This window comes from Halichoeres trimaculatus, unplaced genomic scaffold, assembly GCF_033239565.1.
Source record: "Halichoeres trimaculatus isolate MK-OKI-2021-1 unplaced genomic scaffold, fHalTri1.1 fHalTri1_scaffold_17, whole genome shotgun sequence".
NCBI lineage: Eukaryota > Metazoa > Chordata > Actinopteri > Labriformes > Labridae > Halichoeres > Halichoeres trimaculatus.
Genome location: NW_027437195.1, coordinates 17297516 through 17323320, shown reverse-complemented (window position 1 = coordinate 17323320; position 25805 = coordinate 17297516). Strand labels below are relative to the sequence as shown.

At 38.8% G+C, this 25805-nt stretch overlaps 1 protein-coding gene across 2 annotated transcripts in view; it reads left to right on the top strand.

Moving 5' to 3' along the window:
* Positions 1-25805, top strand: part of LOC141806660 (palmitoyltransferase ZDHHC14-like) — a 57517-nt gene that overhangs the window by 6015 nt on the left and 25697 nt on the right. For both annotated transcript variants that reach the window (XM_074692286.1, XM_074692285.1), the window contains exon 3: positions 10540-10700. In XM_074692286.1, coding sequence (XP_074548387.1) covers positions 10540-10700 — 161 coding nt within the window. The remainder of the gene's footprint in view (positions 1-10539; positions 10701-25805) is intronic.

Genomic DNA, 25805 nt, shown 5'->3' with positions numbered 1-25805 from the left:
AAATGTTTCAATTTTTTAAGATGAGTTAAAGGTCCCATATTCTGCTCCTTTTCTGCAGTTTGATATGGATAATTGATGTCTTCATGAAATGGTAGTACCATGTTTTGGTCCAAAAAGCCAGTAAATCAAGCACAGCAGCATTGTTTCCAGGCTCTCATAGCCCCTCTGTTCAGAACGCTCTGATTTAGTGGGCGTGACCTTCATATGTAAATGAGCCACTGCTGCCACCGCCCCGCTCTTCCGCTTCACTGTGAGTGGCGCCACGAGCTCCAAGTGCACAATGTTTAGAAAACCGCGAAGCTTGTTTACTGTAACTTTTCAGGCTAAAACAACAGGCTAACTGCAGCTACAGTTAGCATCCTGAAGCTAACACAGAGACAGGGGGGACACTGAGGAAAAGCTCTTACATCTGCTCCACAGCACACAGCATTTAAAATACTCACATTTCCAGGGTCTGAGGTTTTGTTGGAGGATGGTTGGTAATGCGCCTGGATTCAGGACCAGTCTATTCGCTAGCCCTCTGTTGTACTGTCCAAAGTTGGAAAAGCAGTCGGCCATGAAGTGACTAGCACACACATGCACAGTTTTACTGAGGGTTGCTGGCACATTTCCCTCATAAATGAACTTGAGCCACTTAGTCTCATCTTCTTCCGAGATGGGAAGTATTTGCTCCGGTGGACCAATCAGGTCAGACTTGCTCCTGGTTATTCAAAAAGGGACTCGCTGACGTCGGCAAACCCCGGAAATTCCAAACAGTTCGTTTTAGGTCAGGATTTTACATTCACAAGCATTACTAAGTACAGGTTTTGTCATTAAATATCACATTTTGTAGGCTGGGAGGAAAGCCAAAGACCCACAAATTTCATTAGAAGACTTAATAAAGTGATTTTTGCATAATATGGGACCTTTAAGATATAATACTCTTTTAATCATCCAACAACACAAAAAATGTACAGAACTACAACAGCAAACAAGAAAGTGTTAAGTGCAAACATTATCATAAGAACATACAAAATAGAATTAAATAATAAGAGTTACCTAGAAAAACTATATGCACTGGATTATTTAACCACAAGAACTATGTAAAAAGAGAATACAGCTCCTGAGCTCAAAGGCTCCCCCGAAATGTGAGGGAGCCTTTGAGTGAATGCAGCAGGTGATTGGCTGGAACATTAACAATAAATGAGTGGGCAAGCTCATAGCCTTGTTCATGTAAAGTGAAGTTTTGCTGCCCTGTAGTTGTGGAAATATAGTGATATTTTAAACACCGTGATAACATTGTAAACAAATGTTGTTTTCAGTGACCAATCACACAGATACGAATCGAGAAGTTGGCTATTTAACACAAAGTATTGATCCAGAATTGATTAAAAGTTGTATTTTTTCCTTTCAGTGAAAAAAACATTTTTTTTCCCAAAGCAGCATCAAAAGCAACAGTTACATCTTGAAACCAGCTCACCTCACCACTGCTCAAGTCTGGTGATGTTTCCCTTTCCATATTTGAGTCTGTAAACGCCATAGCATCCACTACCCTGTCTCATAAAAAGTATTATTCAGACCCCATCTCTTTAAGGATAAGTTTGGTTTATACAGCTTTTACATTGTTTATAGAATGAAGTAGAACAAAATACTCACCCTGAAGGCTTTCCTGATCCAAGCAGTGCTTCGGGAGATATTTAGATCCAAAATCATCCAGCTGACGTCCGTATAATGGGATCCGCCGCTCCTAAAACTGCATTAATTGTCCAAAGTCTCATGTTTTTCACCAATATTCCATCATGGTCTGCTCCGGGTTAGTCCTCTGCTGCAGTCTGTGTCACTCCAGACAGCGCTGTGTGGCTGTACTGACCTCTGAACTCACAAAGACTTTGTTTACATTTGTCCCTCAAAGAAAGGAGTCGGCATCCATATCCTTTAATTTCTCAACATTTTTCTTTGGTATAAACTGTTGTGAAAGAGCCTTGTGACATTATATTCACAGTGAAGTGTAGATTCAGACAAATAGCTGTTTTGGCAGTTTTTTAGTGAGAGGTTGCAGCAGAGGAGCTCAGCCATCGCTTGTATTTGATACTTCGAACGTCACACCTACAACTCCAGGGCAACATTAAGAAATGAACATGTGACTGCATTCTGACAGACTTACTCATCCCACAGCTGTCCACTCTTGACTCTCATAAACTTGAAGGTGCTGTTGCTCTAAAGAAAATACTGAAAAACTGGCACAAAAGCATTTTTGAAGCTCTCAAACATGTTTATCCACAGGTTTAATATTAAGTCAAACATTCTTTACACTTAGCATGTACAGGTGGACTGAGGTCAAATGTCTTCAGGGGGTTTCACCGTGTTTTTTTCCATTTGAAGAGATTTGGAACCATGAGAGATCTACTTCACAAATACAATCAACGTCATGTTTCTGTTTTCCCAGATGAATACTTAAACTCTCGTGACCTCTCAGTAAAGCCATCTCTTGGCTTTCCAGTTGTTAAAAAAATGAATGTGGTGAAACTGACTTCTTCCTTGTACAGTGTTAGTTCTGCATTTCATTCCTGAAGAATAGAAGCTGTGCTCACTGCATGCTGAGGCAAAAAAAGAACTGAGCTTTTGTGTCATCAGGCAGGCTATTGCAACAGTCTTTGTCCACATAATTTGAACAGTCACACCCATGTTAGACAAGGTTTCCTGGCACAAGAACTGCTCATTACATTCCTCTTCAACCATGTTGTCAAATAAGAATTTATAAAAGTTTGCCATACCTGATTTTTTCTCCCTGACTCATATTTAAGTAAATAGAATACAAACAGGACTTAAATGTTAACAGAAAATTACGGCGCAAAATGCTGCATTATTATTTTTGTTTTTAACCAGCTAGACAAAGTATGTTTTTGACTGTGTTTAAATAGCAGCCAGCCAGATTTGTCTCATTTATTATTGAATACATTTTGAATGATAATTTAAAGCAGAACATGTTGTCATAAATGTTATTGCCCTTGTCTGTTTTTGTTGTAGGCAAATCTGCCGTCTTGACTCAGTAAAATGACACACTCATGTCCAGCTGTAGTTTTGTGTTGTGAATTTTCTCTCTTTGACATGATCCAGGTTTACAGTCAATCCCAACACCTTCTGGTTGTAGCACAGCTTTCCAGCGCTGGCACATCTCTCTGTCCAAATGGTACCTGAGTGCATGGCATGTGCTGGGAACTGTAACTGTGCAGACCTGAACGGTTCTCAATAGTGCGTCAGACCATCACCACCCTCTGATGTCTCTGCATCGTGTGTGAGTGACATCTGAACAAAAGGCGGCTGAAAATCATGGTCCCATGAAGTACTTTTGGCAAAAATGTGACATTTTCCAAAGTGTGTCATGTTCAGTGGTTTTACTGTCGAATGAGACGGGTGACTGCTTAGAGGAGGTCTGTGTTCTGCCCCTTACTGCCATCAAAGGCAATTAAAATGTAATAAAAGGTAAAGCTGACAAAGCCTCGTGTCCCTGTTGCCCACATGAGTAGATACTTTGGAGTGACGGCCCACTAAGTGCTTTAAATGCATTTCACACAACTTTCAGCTTATGTCAAGCATTAATTTGTTCCAGCATCACTTTTGAGTATCATCTCTGGGTATATTACACCTCCTCAAGAGAACTATTGATCACAGCTGCAGCCTCCAGTTTTGCGTGAGTATGGAAGGATGGATGATCTATGTTGAGCAGCTTTTTTGCACATCACAGAGTATCGATTTAAAGCTTTCGAGCTGAATGGCTGAAGAAGAGAATACGAGGGGGCAGTTTATCTCAGGTGACACTGAGAGGACAGCCAGTGAGCAGGGCTGAGTGAAGCCAGCTACATGTGGTTACATCAAGCAGAGATGAAAGGCCCCTGAGCTTAACTTCCCGCTGAGTTTTGGAAAAACTGGTTGGCATCCTAAAAGGATTTAATGGGAAATGTGATAACAGTAATCTGGATTAGATTATTGTTGAGATTTGTGCACCCTTTGGGGGGAAAATGAGACGGGATCCTAGGGAGACCCTATTGAAGCAGAAAGATTACCTTGGTATTCTATGAGACTTGATCACGTCCCACTACAGCGCAGATGACATTTGCTGAAAAGCTGAGCTTTGGAATGACTCCAGCGATGACGGGTGTATTCAATATTTCTGTCCTAATTTCAGAGAAGTTTTTGTGTTGGTTGTTTAAAATGTAAGGGATATGCAGAAGTATCACCCCATTATCTGCCATGTCTGTGATTTTTCTTTTGATGACAATCAGATGCTCACTCCAGATACTTCCTACAAGTGGGAAATCATAATGAAAGTGATTCCTTCTTCCATACAGTGAAGATTTATTATGTTCCCTTACATTACATAACCAGCATTTGCACAGCTGTGGACAGTACTGACTGACTGTCTTCTGTCTGGAGTCTAGACTCTCCTCAAGCTCTTTCTTTACCAACATTTGTCAGGCTGTTAGCGCATGTGAAATGGATCTTTTTTTATTTAACAGGGGTTTGAAGTGACATGACTGGACAAAGTGTTGGTCACTCATTGCTGTACCTTCGTTGTGACTGACAGGTCACTCTGGTACTTGTAAGTCAAAGACAGTCAGCAGATTCAGCAGCAAAATCACAACACAGTAGTCCGGAACGATTTTAACAACAGTACTGTTGTACTGTTGTGTGCTCGAAGTTGAGCGTGACATCAGCGTTTTCACTGAAAACTCTGGCTTGCTGTTTACACAGCAACCGTTTCAGAAAAATTCCACTCTGGAGGCCGTGTCCAAAAGTTTGCGTTTTGGGTCGGCTAAAACGTCATTTTGGTGTCAGCAAGAGGTTGAAACGCAACAATAAAACCCTCAGTCTATCAACTAAGAAGTGATTCTAATCAGGGGGCTGATTTATTTCAGACCACCGTAGTCATCACAGTGGCATTTTGTGTTGAAATTTAGGAAAAACTTTCCAACCATCAGTTGTGTTGAGCTATTTAAATAGTTGTGGTTCAAATTATTCGTTAAAAACAACTGGAAGTTGTAAATTATCTAACAAATCTAATTTGAAGGAGGGAAAAAAGAAAACGTTTGAAAACTCTGTTTCCATCAACCACATGGCATGTTCTGACGTTAAATGTGATTGTAATGAAAGTCACCCTGCTGTCTCGGTCTTTTTGAATGTCTTTGTTTCTTTTCGCCTTCCTCGGAGGCTTCAGCTCACTCATGTGGCTGTTTCCAGGGTAACCACATTCCCTTTCAAAATTTACCATGTCTGACATTGGATATCGTCCGTCTCTATGGCAACAAAGCCCCCAAAGCCCCAGTTATATACAACTTTTTATCAAACCAAAAAGCAAACAAAGATGTAACTTTGAAAATGTTTAAGTTCATCGTTGGTGTCAGATTTTAGCTGTCCCCAAACACTAAAACAAGGTTTCATTTGGTGATTTTTCTTCTTCACTGTTCATTTTCAGTGGCTGATAAACATTGATTTTTAGGAACATTTTCTTGAAGAGGATCCTAAACCAGCCAAGATATTTCAAACCTGCTACCATTCTCCCTTTCTGTTAGGTTTACTGATGACAAGGTATACTGTCTTTTTTAAGAGCACAGATCTGAATTTACAGGCATGTTTGGCTTCCTAACTTTCTGTGGCAAGATATCACATAACTCTTGATCTACCTGATTTCCACATGAGGTTTTGACCTTTTTTGATTCTACTTATTTAAAAATCATTTTAATGTTGGTTTTGTTTTAATTATTAGCATTGCATTACAGCTTGCTTTTTATATGTTTTTTCTTAATATTACATCATCACAACTGGTGATCAGCATGTGTGGATCATTAATAAGGATCTAGCACAAGGATCCAGAAATAAGATAATCAAGAATGACATCAGCAGCAACCACCTGCTCATAACTTTTCAAGCAGCAGCCTGAGAAGTTAAATATGATGTAGCATGAAACACCAAATCCGATTCCATGCATTTAAAGAGAAACATTTAGTACTGAATTACCTCTTTCTCCTGGTGCCTTTAGTACAACCAGTACAACCAAACTAATTTCTGTCTCTAAACAGCACAGTCTGCGAAGACAGAAGAACAGACCCTCTTAGCCAAAGCCACAAAAAAATTGTGAAAAGCAGCACTCTTTTAATTTATTCCATTTTATAAAGACACCTAAAAATTATTTGAATTGTGCATTGAGTACAAACATTTTCACATTAACAAACTTGATACCAACACCTGATGATTTTTTACATTTTAGATCTTTGATAGTTTACTTTTATGAAGTATAAATCTCAGAGAAGAAAGGTAGAGGGTAGTCAAATTTTAACTGAACGGAGTTACATCATCAGCCAGGCTCAGTTTAGAGTTCCTCATTGCTTTTACAGTGGAGTATCCATGTAGGTTGAATGTAACGTAGTAGTTCAATCCCCACTCTTTGAGATCACTGTTTCATTTTGCATTTTTCAAGTCTGGCAAAAGTATAAATTCAAAAAATCTGAACCAAATTATAAAAAATAATCAACATAGAAGTGGTTTTAAATGATGAACAAGTAAGATTTAGGAAGAATTTCAAAGTATTGTTTCTTAAAACAGATCCTGCCAGAGCTCACTGTCAATGAAAAATAACCATCGAGTAGACGCCAGTGACTATCAAACAGTAGTTTGGCTTGAAACACCTTTAGTGCTGTTTTCATACTCAGCACAAGCATTTCAAGAACTCACTTGATGTGTCCGACCTGCTGCTTGTTTAGCTTCTGGTTTGTGTCAGAGGACTTTGAGTATTATTGACGACAATATCAATGTTCAAGAATAGAAAACAGTTGCTAGGTTGTGACAGTAAAATGATTTATTTTGATTGACACATCATGGACCCGCTCAATCCTTCATAATCTAATTCTGTCATACCCAAGATTGTCATTGTTATTTTTTAGTTAATGGAGAAAACCCCACAAGCTCCAACAAGAACTTTACTCTTTTAACCAATAAGTAACAGCTAGCTTGGCTGCGTTTACCATGTGATCATAATGTTACATTTTTCATGCTCTCCACTCTCCTGACAGAAAACAAAGAACTGAGCTTTCTCTCCCTGTATGACTGGAGTATTCTACCTTTTCTGGAGGAGAAATCAGCTGCCACTCTTTATTTGTTTTTCCCCAAGAGGTCTGAAACTAACTTGTTCCTCCTAAAACACGTGCATTGTTTCTGTTATAACTGTAGAGCTGAAAGATTAAGGTTGCTTTTACAAATTGTTTTATTAATTCGTGTGAGATAATTAACACACACCCAAAGCTAGTATTCTTGCCGTGTCCTTTATTATGTTTTTTCACTTGTATTGGAGAGCGAGAGTTGCCATCTGCTCCAAGAGCACTTAAAAGGGTTATTTTGCGTTTCTTGTGGTGATTGTGACATTTTTTTTCCAGACTCCCTGGGCACTATACAGAGTGTGCTCGAGTTTGTATGAGTGCATGCATGTGTTTGTGTGTCTGTGAACGGCACTTTGCTGTGTGCTATACAAGGAGCAGAGTAGAAATGTGAATGCACGACCATTTAACGAGAGCCTATGCAAGTAAGCCAAGGTTTCTAGTGGAGACTCGAAATTTAACTGTTTAACTGTAACACTGATGTTAATTAACTGAAAATTAACTGAATGTGTTTTCTGCACATCAGTATTGTCCAACACAGTCAGTCCAGGTTTACACAACCATTAATCTCTGGGGACTTTTCTAGTACTTGGGCTAAGGTACTGGACCTTGACTCTGTTTTTTTTTTTTTTTTTTTTTTTTTTAAACTTGAATTTCTCTCTGACTCACACACAGAGGACTCGAGACTCAGTCAGACTAGAGCTATGATGACTTGAATACAACATAGGTATAAACTGAACTCTAAATCTATTGTACAATTTACATAAGCAAAGTATATATTTTGCAAAAGTGATATGAATACATATATATATATATATATATATATATATATATATATATATATATATATATATATATATATATATATATATATATATATATATATATATATATTTGTGTGTGCCTGTAATGCAGTGGGATATACAAACAATAGCCAAATAAATATGTCCAACTGTTAAAACAGCCTGCAGACTGTTTGCAGTCTGAGTACTTTGACAGGCAGAGAAAACAGAGCTGCTTTACATTTAAACAATAACCAGCAGATCTGGAAGATAAAAAGCAACAAGGCGGTCACTGCCTCAACAAAAGCTGGAAATCTGCCTTGTTCTGGGTGATTTGTCTACTCCTGAGTCTGAGAGCAGAGGAGGAACCACAGAGAACCAAAACATGTACACTTTGACAGCAAGTGTCTGACACATGTTGTGCGCATTTCACTTTGACTCAGTCAGTGTCCAGAACAATGACCTCTGGCACTCCAAGCAAGTTTTTAACTGGAGGAATGTTTGTGCGGCGCAATGTTGTCCTGCCTGCTGCCCCATGCTGATGTCCCAGACATCCCAGTGTTTTCTGCTCAGTTCAGTCTCTCTCCAGATGTAGAGGAGCAGCAGGACTGGCCTGTGTCCACTCAGGTGGGGGAGCAGTTTGAGTTGTTGACGGTTTGTTGATCTCTGTTTCAACTCTCCATAAAACAGCAAGAGTGTTTTTTGTGTTTGTTTTAGGATCAGTTTTTTTTTAATTTTTGTCAAATATCGAAAGCTCAACGTAATTACATTTTTTTTCTTTGTTGAACTTTCACTTTGTTGCATCCATCTACAGTTGTTCAGGTGAAAGCAGAAGGTCTGTGCAGATGATGCTTATATCCCAGTTAGCAAAGCTCAGAAGATCCAATGTTGCAGGTCTGTATCCTCTCTGTCTCTAGTGGAACCCAACATGAGCTGCCTAAATATAGTTTGGCTTGGTTTTTCAGGATAACCGTTGTTGGCATGGACCTGCGGATGTAACTGCCCTCCCAGGGAGCTACCATCTGAAGCCCGGTTAGATGGTGTGTTAGGCTGATGATAGACATTGTTTCACTTTCATACATGTATCATTAACAAGTTCATTGAGGTAATTTATTAAAGAGGGCTACATGGTTTGACATCTTTCCACACCTGAAGCACATTTTTTTTCTTTTGATCTCACTTTTCTCATCTAGAGGCTTTTATTGTTTTTTTTTTGTGTTTGTGAGTGAAAAGAGCTTTAGATCATAAAGACCTTCTGAAGTTCCTTGTTTTTTTCTGAAACACACTGCTTTGAGCCATTAACAGACAGATTCAGGGATTTCCACAACATATGATTGTGCAGCAGTTTAAAGATATGCTTGCTTACTATGAACATTTAGCAGTAACACTTTAAATCCATATTTAAAATATTTGCAAGCCTGTTACCAACTCTTTAATCTGCTAATTGAACAGAAATTTGCACTTTTACTTGATGGTTCTGATATGGTGATTAGATATTAGATTGAGCTGTTTTTTTCCAAACTCATAACTACAGTTTAGAATCTTAATTCATGCAAGACTAATGATTTATTGTGCAGTGTGATTTACAATGTAACATAGTGAGTGTCTGCTTCACTGTGTAGTGTATGGGTAAAAGAGAGAGGATTGAAACTGTATATTGGGATAGTCTGGATTGTCCTCAGATTTTATTATTTTAGTAATTAAAATATGTTTCAACTAAAGAAACTTGACTCAAGTTGGGGGTACAGATTAATTGTCAAGTAACCACAGTGTATCAGTTCTAACAGTTGCAATGACCTCAGCCTGTGTTACAAGAGATGGGTACCAAATTTTTTAGGTATAATTTTATAAGCTTCTATAGGTACCGACCAGATTCCGTCTGTAGTTAAAGGTACTGATTCATGTAAAATCAAACGGTACCATGTTTAGGTACCTAACGCATCCTTGTGACTGTGAGGGAGTGGAAGAGTAGGTGATATTTCATGCTGTACATGAACACAGCATTGCAAGGTTCTACAGTGAAGGATAAATATGTTAAATTGAAAAACTTTGAGATTTTATAATTGAACAAATTAATATTTATCACCACACGAACACACTCAAAAGTACCAAAAATTAGTACTGTTGAGTACTGATACCAAATGCCAGGTACCGGGCATCAGTACCGTATCGTTTCAAATATAAAAGGTACTATCCCTAGTTGAGCACTCACTTTCAGATCAGCAAATAAAAGAGCTTTTAGCCTTGGTGTTGTGAACCTTGGATTTGAATAATTATTTTTCATTCATGGACAGCATTCCACGGCACATATGGTGACCACATGTTTATTCAATTTGTCCTGTCAAGAATGTTTCTGTGCTGACCCCAAAACCAGGTCAGTGGACCAGAGTCTAATGAATGTAAGGAGATGCACAGCTTGTCTCACCACTGTCACGCTTCCATAAACCACCAGTAAAGTCTTGTTTCTTGTTTTTTGAAGACCAGTTTTTTTTCCAGGAAAAGGTTTATTAAGAAAAAAAACGGCTCCCCTTTCAGCAGTTTGCCATTTGAACTTTCAGATAACCAAATGTGGAGCATCCTGTGTCTCTTTTTGCTCATTTTCTGCTTCTTTCTTTCCACTGTCCAACCAGTTGTCCATTCCTGGCCATGCACTTGACCCCAGTTATCCCAGTCATAGGAGGAGTGCTGTTTGTGTTTGTACTGGGGACCCTCCTGAGAACTAGTTTCAGTGACCCAGGAGTGCTGCCCCGAGCCACTCCGGATGAAGCAGCTGACCTGGAGCGGCAAATAGGTAAGACTGATTTGATTTTTGAAGAATTTGGGGGGTGAGGTTTTGACTTGGTCTAACACCATTTCCATCAACTCTTTTGCTGCCAACGTTGTAGGAAGAGTTTTTTCTTGTCTGTGTAAGTGTAAACAGCCATCTCTGGTGTTTGCCTTTACAACCCTCCAAACAGCTCGCCAAAGTATTTATTTGATGTGTCTCTGCAGCCACAGGAGTGGGAACTAAGCTTTTAGTGCCTTCTATGGCAATCTGCATTAGGCTGAGATGGCGTATTGCTGCTGTTTGACCTGAAAGCTTTTGATCTGTTTATATGATCTGTTTGTGAATCAAGGAATGAACAACACTGTCGATAGCTCGCCTCGAGCCACATCTGGCTGAAGCTGCAGTGTGTGCTGTCAGTACACCCTGTTATTGAGACACATTGTTGGGTTATCGTTTCAAACTTATTGCATCAGGGGTAGAGAAATTCTTTGTTCATTTTTTATTATTTCTTTCAGTGTCTGTTGCTGTTTGTCTTAAAGTTAGTTTATGGCAAGGAAGAAATTCAGAAGACAAATACATGCTCTTCCTTTTCTCCTGAAAATGGACATGCTAATCAAAAGCTGATTAAAATAGAGCTTGCTCACCTAATCCAAACAAATTTTATGAGATTTGTGAGCAGAAATGTTTTTGTATTCTGAACCATGTATCTCCTTAAAGATGATCAGTCAGAGGCTTCATGTAGTCAGCTTCATGAGGTCTGTTCAGAGGAAGAAAGTCGACATTCAGGGGCCATTTATTGTGAATTTACACTTCAACTTTCCAGTTAGACACAGAAGAGGAAGGCCTGTCTCTGAAGGTGTCTCACTGCCCCTCAGCTAAACAGATTATCTCCACTTTACTCAGCGGTTTAACTTCATAAACCCCCCTTTTAAAGTTTTTGTCCCTTCATTTGGTATGTGAAGCTTCTTTTTTCCAGAGACAGTCCTTTCAATGCCTCAGGCCGCTGGGGCCTCATTAAACAAACTCCAGACTGGCTTAATTAATCTCATTAGGAGACTTAAAAGCTTTTGGATGGAAGGTAAAGTACAGAGAGCTCGGAGCATTGGGATGAAACAGCAGAAGAGTACCATGTCATGTTGGCCAGCGTTTATTCAGAGGAAGAACAAATTAAAGGCTGAATTTATGAACAGTGTTGACCCAAATACCAAACTGTTCCCCTGTTTGTCACTATTTCATCCCAATTAGATTGTGTGCTGTGCATTATGTTTGGAAATGAGTGTTTGGAACTGAAAACTGTTTCAAAGACAGGTGATGGTTGCTTTGTTGGATACCTGTGTGGCTCCATCTGTTGTTGCACAGGGGGTTTTCTGTCACTTGTGTTGATTGTTATCTCAACTGAAATGCTGAAATATGGATTTGCACAGACTAGTACAGCTTGATATTACTCTTTTTACAGCTTTCAAGATATCTGGAAAAGCAAGTGTTTTCTGGAGTAAAGACTCTGTTTTACTGTGAGCACAAGGACAGGACCTGTTGGAACGTGACTTTTTTTTTTTTTTTACTAAGGCATGCGCTTGTTTTAAAGCCAATAAATGAAGAACAATCATCTTTTTATAGTTATGTAGCAACACTGTTTGAAAAGTGACAACGAGCACACATGAAACTGATCTTATATACCTCCATGAAGTAGGGCTGGGGGATATATCGCGTATACTCGAAAAATCCAACGAAAAAGGTCAGCTTAAATCGTTATACTGATGCCATTTTATGCATCAAAGGGTTAAATTTAACATTAATATAGTGATTTAGAGGAGCAATCAGGATATCAAGATATATATTGTGTATCGAGATATAGCCTAAAAATGTCGAGATATTGGATTTTGGCCATATCGTGCAGCCCTACCATGAAGGTCTGACAGCCAGCCTTTGTTGCTTTTTGTTTAGACCTCTAAAACTCAGGACACTCTATTGGTTGTTTAAGTTAAAATATTAAGATTTTATTGTTTCACAGGTTTTGTTCAATGAATTTCACTAAAATAAGATTGGAACATTGAAGATATGTGCTGTCAGTTATAAAAATAAAAATCTGTATCGTTCCAAATCGGTATCGGCAGGTCAGGCTTTTTAAAGATCGGTGATCTGCCAGAATATTGTGATCGGTGCACCCCTAGTTGGGTGTATACTCGTTGCAAGTGAAACTTTGGAAAAATGGACCTCAGTCCGAAAAAATAAAAGCTACAATTTTGCTCAGTAAGAGAACATTGCTGGTGTGAAAGCTTGCATTGAAAAACAGTAGGTTTGAAAAAAAATAAATAACGTGCAAAATATTTGTGTGAAAAATATGCGACTGGTGTAGCAAGGGCTGAAGTTTGTACCCTAGTCAAGTAACCAGCAATGTGTAGTGCAACTCAAAGCCTGGTGCTCTAAGACATGTCCATAACGTGTAATGTTAGTGAGTCCTGGTTTTGTCCTACCAGTGCTCATCTACCAACTACAACCTCACCGTGACCTCACTCTTCATTTTATTGATAGACTTTTTCACTTCTATGTGTAATAAATCAGTCCTCTCCTGGACCATCTGGGCAGGGAAACTGAGAAACAGCATTTAGGAATCATCTATTTTGGTGCTTATAATCTCATTTTGAATCGTGGATTATGATCAGGCATATGTGTAGAAGTGAGACTTTTTCAAATCACTTAGAAAGTCCTCACTGGGACTTTAAGTATCTTTCCCATTAACTTTTGTTCACACTCATATACAGAAACTTCAGAGTATTTGTTTCCACTTGCCAGGATGTTAAATTTAAATCAACAAAAGAAAAGATCACTGATCTTTTTTACTCACAGCTCATTAAAAGTAGAAATGTTTTTATTCTGGAAATTACTTTTTGCTTCTCTGTCCTCTTTCCTATTTTCTCTCTACCTGTCACTGTCGATCAGTCTTTGTGGTGTAGTGTCTCCACTTACGCGTCCCACCCCTCTGTCTTTCTTTACAAACACCCTGCATCCTCCTCAGTATTTTCCTGATTCCTGCAGACCTGTGTAGTGTTGTTTGGTTCTGAACGTGGGGTATGCAAGTCTTAAGCAGCACATCTGTTAGCACTTAGCCTCTTCATCCAACTCCATCCCGAGGCCCAGCATCAACCAGTGGAACAATCTTCTCTTTTTTTCTGTGTCTCTCAGTCCACTTGTCCTTCCCTGCTTGCCATTTGTCTGAATCAGTGAGTTGAAATGCAGTTTTGAGTTGCAGAAATGGTGAACATCCGCTCTCCCTGCTCAGTTTTATTGAATTGGTTTTGTTTGTTTGTGCATTCTTCCCCTCTCAAGTGCCCCTCATTTCCCTGACTTTCCTCCTCCTCTTTTTCCAGATCTCATTCCCTGCATTTTCTTTCTTTTCTGATGAAGACAGTCCATTTTTATTCACAACTTCTTTTTTAAAACATGTTTCATTATGTAACTGTACAGACAGATAAGAGGAAAGCAGCTGACAGGCTCAGGGAGCAGGGATAACGTATTCACATCATCAGTACAGGCTTAAAGTGATGGCTCTTCACGACCACTCTGCTTTGTTTCACACACACTTTTTCTGCTTCTTGTGATTAGTTATTGGAAGAACTTCTCTTGTTAACCCCATTTACTTCAGTTAAGATCATGAATGCATAGAAAACGTAAGCAATGTGTCTCATCATTTACTACACCTTACACATCTCAGTGTGCATTTTACCGTCTCATCTTGATCAAAACCACCGACTCCCGCCAGCTTCCAAAGCAGCTTTGGAGCTTTTGCATTTCACCAGCTGCCACATAAATAAATAATGATGTTTTGAAGTCAAAGTGCTACTGGACTGAAGTTGAACATCACTTCTATTGATCTGTTGACTAAACAATAGAAGGCTCAGTGTCTGCACAATATGAGACATCAAGGTCTCTCATGTTCCCTTTACTTCAGCAGAGACAGCTGATAGGGAGGCCTCTGCTGTCATCGTAGTGAGCACAAATCTCAGCCATCTGCAAAATGTGTGTGAAAAGGAGCCTTAGAGTGGGTGGCCTGAAAGATGTCCTACATCACACAGAGTCAAATATAGTGTGTGTGTGTGTGTGTGTGTGTGTGTGTGTGTGTGTGTGTGTGTGTGTGTGTGTGTGTGTGTGTGTGTGTGTGTGTGTGTGTGTGTGTGTGTGTGTGTGTGTGTGTGTGTGTGTGTGTGTGCAGAGGTAAAAATATATATGAGAAGTGTGTGACGGATGATTCTGTATCGTGTCAGGAGAGGTAACACAACTTGTTGTTTTTCCACTTCTTGAAATGAAGATAAGAGTTGATTTTTCTTCAGCATGCTGTGTTTGATGTCTATCATGTCTGCTGCCTGCCCAATATGTCAGGACTAGACAGGCTGGCATCACTTCAGCCACCACATGCCAAATCTGAAAGACTCTCTGAAGCATTAATCAGAGTGAGAGATGGCCAGAGCTGCCTGTTACCCTGCTTCCTTCCTTCCACCAAATATGGTCCAAGCTAGCCAGTGAATGTCAGGGCAGCTAACCCCCCCCCCAAAAAAAGCTGCCATCCAGACTCAAGGCCAGCAGAGAAATGGATTTTGGAAGGCTTAGGCCTCGTGCTGCCTGAGGAATGATGGGCACATCAGAAAAGGATGTGGTGACATTTTAGGTTTTTCATGGCTGCAGGGGCAGTAAATATGGCCGTTTGAAGGCGCAGATTTCAGAGCTCAACTTCATCCTTTTGTTTATCCATCTTTTTTATATTTAGAATGAATTTTAGTGTGTTCCAAAAGTGTGAGAATTACACCCTTTCATTTTTCAGTAAAGCATAGAAGGTGTGTAAATTAGCTTAAAGAGGTATGTTCTGCTTCTCAGGGTGTGAATGTCCAGAAAACAACTCAGGCTTGAAATATTCGAATATTGATTTTGCCTCGAGGTAAAGAAGTCAAGATTCTGCTTCCTTTGTTTTAGATTTTAGCTTTTTATTGAGCATCTTACAACTGTGCCCTGACTCTTTGCCTTCTGACAAAATGTATAATGTCGTAAGCAACAGAAAATTGCGTAAGAGACCTACTCAGTAGGCCTGTCACGAAAACAAATTTTACTAGACAATAATTTTCCAAAATATGATTGCCAAAAAAGGATATTATTGTCAATGTTATTTTGTTTTTGTTTTTTCCATTTTTTCATTGATGTAATTATGATAAATGGGACAATAAAGTGAGTACACCATATCAAAAGTAAGAAACTTTAATTTCTTAAGAGTATTTAACTTTAATTAAAAGGTCAGGATCTTTTAAATAAAATAAATTAAACAAAAAATATAATAAATTTAACAAACAAAAAAGAGAAAAAAAATACAATGAAAATGAAAATAATTAATACTAATCAAAAACAATAAAACAAAGACCCTGTCTCTAAAGAAAAAACAAAACTCCAAAAAACAACAACAACAACAATAAAAACTATAGCCTAAATAAAAGGGAGTTAATACGGTTCCTTAATTGTTTGTAACATGTACTTTTTCCCAGTCAATCCGTACTGTCTGTCAAACATTTTTAACATTTCTGGCTTTCAACCGTGTTGAAGGGTTGCATTTCTTTGGCAATGTAGCTGTCTTTGAGCGCCCACCATTTGGCGCTTTTATTTCTATTTACTTTGCTGACCAAAAGCCTCCGTAAGAGCGGATTGTCAAAGAACAAGGCTCCGCTGCACCCTCCCCCCTCTTCTTCTTCGTCGCCACTATTTACAAAAAAATGCAACATATCAGCTCGTTGGTGTTCATGAGCTCACACTTTGTTCATTCTGATAAAAAAACAAAATATTCCCACACTGGGACTGTGGCAGGCTGCTTAAGAACCGTATCTTTCGTGCCATCACTCAAATTAGCGTGTGTTTCCTCCTTACCCCTCAGGGAGCTCGCTTCAGCTCTCTCCGTGTGTACGCGCAAGCAGCTCCCTCTTCACCCCAAAGATCGCATTTTTGACAGATACTCACTCCACTATAAATCCGCTAAATCCGCTATTGAACCTATGCACCCCAATGTTAGGAAAGAGAGACGTAGTGAGCCATCTTCTCATTCAGCCTCTTTGGTCGAAAGAGGAGGAAAACAAACATGCATGCACGTGTCAGTTTATCGAGGCTGGCAAACGTACCGAGGACGTTTTTATTTATTGTTCGGTTAATTGATTTATTGATTATCGTGACAGGCCTACATGTGGCTTTAAGGTAAAGATGAAAAAGAGATTAACCACTCTGGGTGACTGCATTCAACCACAGTAGTTCCACAATTGAAGAATAATCTTCCTCAGTTAAATTGTGGGGGATTATGTCGTCCACAAATGATTATATTCCTTTAAAGAACCTGAAGGAATCTCTATACAGAATTCTTTCTTGGTTTTAGAAATCATGATGGCTCCTTGCTCCACAGCAAGTGTAGCTCACGTCTAAAAAAAGACACCATTTGTTCTGAACAATTAGTTTTACAGTAACAAAAATAAATCTGCTGTTTAAATAATGAACAAAACATCAGACTCTGTTTGTATTTTCCTTTACACAGTGTTCCTGTTTTTTGAAAGAGGGTTTGTATTTTGTGTTGATCAAATTTGTTCGGCTGTTTTGTAGTGACTGCTTGTCTCAGTCCTTGCCAGTTATTTACTTCAGGTGCCAAACTCAAACACAGCCCATCTTCAGCAGGAGCCAGTGTCTAAAAAGGGAGCTAACTTAATCACATCAAATCTCAGTATCAATAAAACACTGCAAACATGCTTGTTGGATTCTAACACCTCGTAGGTCTGCCAAGCGTCGACTTGGCCTCAGCTAAAGGCAGTTTTAGATTGGACCATAAATAAGCTGAAAATCTGATTCTGATTTTTGTCTTAAGGGTTAAAAAAACTGATGGAGCTACCTCATCTTCACACTGTATCTCTTACATGCTGACCAGTGCACTCTTTAATGCCACTAAACGTCAAAAAGCTGGCACCGTTTGAAGGAATCATCATAGATAGTGCAGTTCACAGGGTTGTATTGATTTTGACCTCCTGCTGGCCTCCATTTCTAGAAATTAAAAAAGTGAAATAAATCAGCCTGAATGCTCTGCTGGCTCCTCAGACGTGTTCCTGAAATCCCCTCTGGGTGACTGGGTAGTTCAGCAGCAGCCTGTTTACCTCATATTAAAGCCTCTTTTGCCCTTGCAATTTACTGCACGTCTGTTTGACATCCAGCCGTCATCCTCGTCCCTTTGCCGTTAAGAATGAAATAAAGCGTTTTTAAATGACAGTCCAATCATTATTTCTGATGGTACTTAAAGGGAACAGTGACTCACCTCTCCTTTGTCAGTGTGTCCTGATGCCCTGGGTCACAGTTACATTTGACTTCGTTGTTACTGGCTGAATATTGAGTAATAAGTGTTCAGCCAGTGGAAAAAAAGGCTCTATTACTAAGCCACTTGACATCTCAACTTCTGCATTTGGGGATTGCTTGTGCATAGACCTCAGCCTATCCTCTCTTGTTATGTCTGACAAAGAGGGCATGTCGGCGAGGGAGAATGAGGAAGAGATGAACACAACAGACGGGCAGAAACAGTAAGGAAGCAGGTAAGAGATCAGATAAAAAGAAGTGCAGATGATTAAAAATGAGCTGAATGATGACATGTTCAGGTGAGACTTAGCTCTGAATAGCCTCTAAGCATCAACCATTATGTGTTTTTATTTTAGCATCCTCAGACCAACCCTTTAAAAACAAGTACAAGTTTTGAAATACAGTACAATGTACAGTGCTTTGAATTGATCCCTCATGGTATTTCCTGTTAGAGATAAGACTGTTACACCTCTGTTATCCCTTGCTGCTCATGTTAAAGAAATGGAGGCTGAATGGTGAGGTGTTGTTCTGCCATTAAAGCGGTAGAGAAGGTAATAGTTTAAGTGACCTAACTATGTCTAAAATGACATCACTGTTAACAGCGGGCCAGGTGGGACAGACCAGTGCCATGTGTGTAAATCTTACGGGAATGTTATTATGTCGTGATTATTTTGCTATCCCAGTTTGTAAAAGCACACTGTAAGACACAAGTATAACAACACTTTTTGGTTTTGTGCAGAGATGCTGCAACTTATACTGAAAAAGGTCAGGACATTTGTTTTGAATAATATATACACTTTCCTACCTCAAAAAATAATCAAAACCAGTAGGAATGCATGATATTGGATTTTTGCCGATATCCGATATGCGGATATATCAAAACCCCTTTTGGCCGATACCAATACTGATACCGATACCGATAATCACAAGTTTGTTTGTTTTTTTCACTGTAAAGAAAGCTAAGTCTATCCTGTACTGGAGTTAATATGTTACTCTTATTGTGACGGTTTTATTTTTTTAAGAAACAAACATAAAACAAGACAAAAAACATTTGATTTTACCATAAATAAGAAATGTATTATTTTTTCAAACTCAAGACATTCAGTATTGAAATACAGAAAAATATTTTTTTTAGATCACATGAACTTTAAATGTACAATGCATTTTTAAACATAACCAAGTTGCATTTGATTATTTTAGAGCTACTGTAACAACCTGGTGACAGACACAGAGCTCTGCAGTGCAAATAAATGAAGTGCTACATTTTATTTAAGGAGCTTATTTTTCAGATGGAAAATAATAATAATCCTAACTGAATAGCACCTTATCGGCTGTGCCTATCAGCAGAAATTTTCATATCTGCCGATACAAATAAACATGTTTTTAAACTTTTATCAGCAGATACAGATATTGTTGCCCTCCTTGTAATTCTCTCTGTACAAATATCCTATCCCCTTGAAATACACTACTGGTTGTGTAGCTATACAACAGGCAGCCAGGTGTGAGAAAGTGAGAAGGCTGCTTGGAAAACAGCAGAAGAAGAAGTAGCCACGTGACACACACAGTACGTTTATGTTACAGCTTAAGAAACCAGACTATAAGCTTTGTCAGCAAGAGATCAAACTATTAAAATGCATGTAAACAGCTTAGTCAGACTGAGAACGGACTGAGCATAGCTGGGTCATAGATCATGCAATTGGGCTGCAGTTGGATTCAGCAAGACTCAGGTCTCTGAAGAGAAGCGCCGTGGTGGAAAACTCAAACACGACGTAAGCAGCTTGTAACCAAAAGAAATTTGATTTCAGTTGTTTGGACATACTTTGGCTTCTCTGAAAATGATGTAGACCAAAAAGTAGTTGAGTACCTTTTTCATAAGTTGAAAGTTATTTTCCACATTAACACTGCAGTATTAAAACGATTTATTTTCTTTTCAAAGAAGGGATGGTTTTTTCCACCAAACATTTCCATTCGAGCCAATCTGTGATTTCAATTCCACTGTTTCTGCAAATAACCTCTAATTGTTATTTAGTTCAATTCATTGTTTCAAAATTACACAAATATTTACAGAATAAGCTGAGTTGAGATAATCATGCATTATCATGGTGCCGATCCGGGCTCGTTTTTTACAGAGGCTCTTTAATACATGATTTGGAATGTTACCTCTGATGCACTTTTTTTTTTTTTTTTTTTTGCTGAATAACCAGTCTACAGGGTAAAAAAATATTACAATTGAATTTTCATTTCTGCACATTCTGGAGCATGGTTTTTTGCCAAACTGCTGGTAAACATTTAAATATTTTATAGTTAAAACAAATATTAACTTCAGTAACTCCTTGTTTTGCCTTTTACCTAAAACATGACCAGTCTTATCCCACAGTAAAGCATGCAGGTTATTATTTAACTCTGGCATCAGCTCGGTATTGGTTGATACCTATAGCCCAGATATTGGTATTGGAATCGGAACTAGAAAAGCTGGATTGGTGCATCCCTCCATTCAATACCTGAATGGGCTGTAGAAGGTTTGATTCATCAAGATGTTGACTTTTGCCGTAATCACCCATGCAACGCTCTTTCATTTCACTCACAGCCAGCAGAACATGCTCACATCAGCAGATGTTTGCATCTGTTTCAGTCTGACAACTTGCAAGAGACAGAGACTCTGCTGGCACCTGATCTCTGTATGGTTTCTTTTATTTTTGGAAGAAATAGCTTTGACTTAATTACACAACCAGCGCTACTTCATTGCAAAAGAGTCCCAGGTAAAATAACTTCTGTCTGTCTTCTTCCTCTTCAGTCTTGTTTTATTGTTGGCTTGTCCCCACGCTCACAGTGATGTGAACAGAAAAGACACAAATAAAGACCTGATACTCTGGAGATGATAGTTCTGTGGGGGGACAGGAGGAGAGGAAGAGGAATGTACAGAAATAGAGCTGTCACTGTAGAGACGTTTTATCAGAGCAAACAAGAGAAAAGACAAAAGAAGAGAATGAAAACAAAGTTGTTGAGAAATCAGATCAGCCTTTCTTTTCTTCCACTCGTTCTTCCTCTATCATTCCTTCTCACACACACATCTTTAACCGTCCATGCTGCGTTTCAAGTGGGAAGACTGACATGGAACACTGTTGTAGATGAATCAGATCATGTAAAGAAGAAGACATTAACTACATGCCAAGTGACTGCTGTAGCTGTTTACAGTTAGTGCTGCACACAAGTCCACAATCTTTTCTTCTTTGTGTGTGTGTATGAGAGAGAGAGAGTGTGTGTGTTTTATGGCCTCATTATCCAGTCAGAAGTCCAAGGTGAAGCAGCAGCAGCTGTGTTTTGCTTCTCTGCACTCTGCTGACACATTTTAGCCTCATCCAAAACCTGGTCCTGCCTCCACTTGTCATCTTTCACGCAGACAGATGTCACATTTCTTTATCCAGACTATTGAACTGATCCCTCATGGTCTTGGCCAAGGTCTTTGTCAGCTCAGTGCTGAGTGCCAAAAACTGACGCAGAGGACATTTAGCCTGAGGTTTTGTCCTCCATGGAATACAGTTGAGAGTTCAGCCATACATACCATTAGGTGGTTCAAATTAGGTTTCCCCCGAATATTTTTTATTTCTTGTGAAAAATGTTAGTTTTGACACTTTATTGGTTTATTTGTTTATGATCTGTTTGCAGCTGCATAGTGCTTATCATTCTTACTGTTCCCTGTGGTACCTTAACTCTTCTGCATGTGTGATTGAGTGATCTGAGACTACGGTTTGTTTTTTGGTGGTTTTTATTTGTCTGAGGCAGCACTGGCTGTAAAAGATGTATTTTATAATGTAGCTCTACATTTGACTCGCCGGAAATTCACAAATGCAAATATAGAAGATAAAGAGTTTTTATTGTTGAAAGTAGTTTCATCAGCTTAAAGACTAAAAGTTTCAAAGAAACTTTGTGACTAAGTGTTTTGCACACGCAGTCTTTCAATACTCATGCTGCAGTTAACTGCTGTGGCCGCAAAAATTATTCTCAGCAGCAACTCAAATTAAAAACAGTCTACCAACCAGAAATCCCACACACTGGTACGACTTTCTAAGACATCCAACAAGCTTTGTCTTTTTGTAACACCCCTCATCAGAGTACGTCAGGTCTGGATGCTGAAAAGGTCTGTCTGCCTGTTCAGTTTCGCCCTGTGTCACATCGCTCAACAAACGGGTTTTGAATGGTTTTACCTTGAAGAATAATCACTTCGCTGCTTGAACTCAGAAAGCTTTATCTTTTTTTGGCTTGCTTTCAAGTCCTTTCAGACAGAAAATGTATCTGCTCTAAATAGTTTTCACCCAGGGATAGGCAAATTTCATTTCATGAGTTTTTTATTGGAGAATCACGATCTCACAGATCCTCATTAGGGATGGGAACTTACAATAATTCCTGCACTTGAATATTCTAAATATATAATGAGCAAATATTTGAACACTCACAGATTATTTTTATTTCTATTTTAAACAAAAACAGGGTCTGTTGGACATGGACCTCGAGGACTGTAGTTAAAGTCTTTACATACATCTTTTCCATTTTTCATTGATGATATTTAGGCACCTAAATGCATCCTTGTGACTGTGAGGGAGTGGAAGAGTAGGTGATTTTCCATGCTGGACATGAACACAGCATTGCAAGGTTATCTTATTTTGAAGAATAAATATGTTGAATTTAAAAATATTTATACTTACTTATTAAACAAATTGATATTTTTACCACAAAAACACAAAAAAGTACCAAAAATTGGTACTGTTGAGTACGGGCATTTGTATCGTATTGTTTTGAATGTGAAAGGTACCCGTCTCTAATTAGCAGGCTGGTCTGCCCTGCTCTGGTCAGGACAACAAGTGCTAACAGGGCTAGCAAAAACCTGATGTGCGACTCTCTGGCTCCGCTGTTTTCTCCTTGTGCTTTGCGCGCATGTGATTAAGCATCATACCAGTTATTCTGTGGCATGCAAGTTAAACGCCACATATTTTGCGCTGCACATTAACTTCATCGTTTTTGTCACAGCATCTTCAGCCATACTTTTCTTAACTGACATGTCACAGGTGGAGCAGATCCTTCTGCATTTGTTATGCTTTTGCTTTGGGTGTAATGACATGTACCTAGAGAGCTGCTGTAGCTACCATAAAACAGTGACCTGGTGTGCTGAAGCCGTGGGCGTAGAAGTCATAAGTTTGTGTCCCGTTAATACTTTTCCTACCCAGGATATTCAGTTAGGCGAAGACAAAAAGCTTGATCACACATGTTGTGTGTGTTCAAGTTATGTGTCCAAAATCAGCGCTTGCACAGGTGCACTAATAAAAAAAAATGTTATTTGAACAATGGGGTTAGCAGTGAGTACTCGATTCAATTACTCGATTACTCAATTACTCGATTACTCGATTACTCGTGCCCATCCCTAATCCTCATTTGTTTTCATGTTTCATTTTAAGACCTTTTTTTCAAGTCACTGACCAGTCCACCCAAACAAACCTCCAAATTTAAAAAGTATCGTTCCCAAAGTAAAACATTAAAGATCATGAGGTACCATTCCAGCTGAAGTGACTTTTTTAACATATTTAGTCACCAACTCAGCATTGAACAAGAATGTTGACAGATGTGATTGCAAGTCAGACAGCATTGCTTAATTCAAAAGTCATAGTTAAATCTCTCTCAAAGCTCACCTTTTTACTCTACACTGTTCAAAGTGAGCATTTCAGACAAAATCCTGACCAAATTTAAAATTACTTTGAATTAGATTTGTTTAAAAAATAGTTTAGTTACACACATCCAGTACAACACAAATGCTTAGATTTTATTCTCACTTTAAAAAGCTAATGACCTGGTAAACTAAGTCCCAGTCCTTTATGAAGTCACTGTTTTTTTAAGTCAGGTCAAAGAGATCACTCAAAAATCAATCCAAGTGTAATCTTTAACTCACTTATCCTCCAAAATAGCTCTGCTTCTTTTTTGATTTTTACCCTGGCTTTTTTAAACAGATCACATGCTTGAGATTTATCAGTTTCTCTTGCGAAAGCTTCAGACATGTGCTTCTTTATCTAAACCCTGTCAAGCTTACAGACCTAACTTTTGGTCTTTCAGTGTTTTGAAAGAGCATGTCCACATATTTCAGGAAAACTTCAACTTAATTCCCTACATTTCATTTAAAGGTTGTTGTTTTTTTTATTCAAACTCTGTTAGAAATTATATTTCTGATCTATTTTTGGTGAGTCCTTGAAATCGCTGCTTGACTTCACAGGATGTGCTTCTACCTCTCTGCAGCTTGGCAGGCAGGTTAGGGTCAGTCCTCGTGTCTGTTAGTCATCATCATTCTCATACACCTTTCCATCTGTGAAGGTAAAGGCAGCGGTTTTTCCTCCGTCTCACTCACAGCAGGAAAGCAATTAGTTTCCGTTTATACCTCACCAGGCAACACTTAGCAAAATTTGGCTGACATTGAAGCTCATCTAGCTTTGTGCGTGAGGGTGTGTGTGTGTCTGTTGTAAACATTTCTGTTACACCACTTCTGAGTCGACTTGGTCTCATATTAGCCTCAAGTCTTCAGGCCTGGCCTATGTTTCTGATGGATCTCCCACAAGACACTGATGTAATGCTGAGCTCTAACCGCCTGGATGGCAGTGTACAAATGTCCTTGTTGAGCAGAAAAGCTACTTTGACACCCCCGCTTAACTGCTTCTTTACTGCAGGCGTCTGCGCTGTAGTGAATGTTGACAAAGCTTACTCAGAGTGTGACCACAGATGGTTTACAGGGTTGTGTGCAGAAATACAGCCTTTTAGTTTTAATGTCTAAGGCTAGACAACAAACAGACACCTTCTTGAAGTATTGTGCCACTGAATATTGTTCTCACAGTAGATACCTTTAGACTGAGCTCTTACTAAAAATGAAGTCTCTGTCTGTGAAAACAAGTTTTTCCCTGGTTTAAACTGAGGCTTAGGTGGGACCCTCCTTAGTTTTGAGCACACATCAGCACACAACTTCACATTACAGACTGATATATTTAATAGTAAAAGATTTTAATTGAATTCAACAAAATAAAATTGTTTGTATTGACAGTTATATACATGTTTTTTAGGTACAGGGGTTTTTTACCCCAATCCTCCTGTGACTGGAAAAATCTTCCCATTTCACTTACAGTACATCAGTTTCCTTTTTTCATCTCTTTAAGAAATCTCTCTTCATTCATTCAGAAACACACTGCTCCTGCTACTAGCTTTGCTTAGTAATCATAGTTGGTGTTGTGATTTCATTTATCTCAGAGGTATTTGCTAACTTGTCTGTGGTTATATTTAAATGAGTGGAAGATGGGGGAGTGGTCAGGCCGGGAGAGCTTTTTGTTTTGTTTTCTTTGTTTGAAGTTACGTGTTTTGTTTTGTTTGCTTTTCATTTTTTTTTATTTTATTGATCTTATATTATTTTGCAATGTTTTTACCAGTTGTCTAGGAATGTTCCTGTCTTGTATGTATCTTTGTTTGGGACCCCTTTGTAAACGAGATGATACATCTCAAGGGGCTTTCCCATCAAGAAATAAATTCTGTTGGTTTACTAGGGGTCACTTTCTACATTTTTGTTAGTACAGTTCCAGTTACGTATTTTGAGCTTTACATTTAACCTGAATGTAAACCTCTGCAGATGATCCAGAATGCAGCAGCACGTCTGGTCTTTCACTAGCCCAAAAACAGCATGTCACCCCGCTGTTAATCTCTCATCACTGGCTTCCAGTGGCATCTCAAGTCAAATTCAAAGCTCTTTTTCTGGAT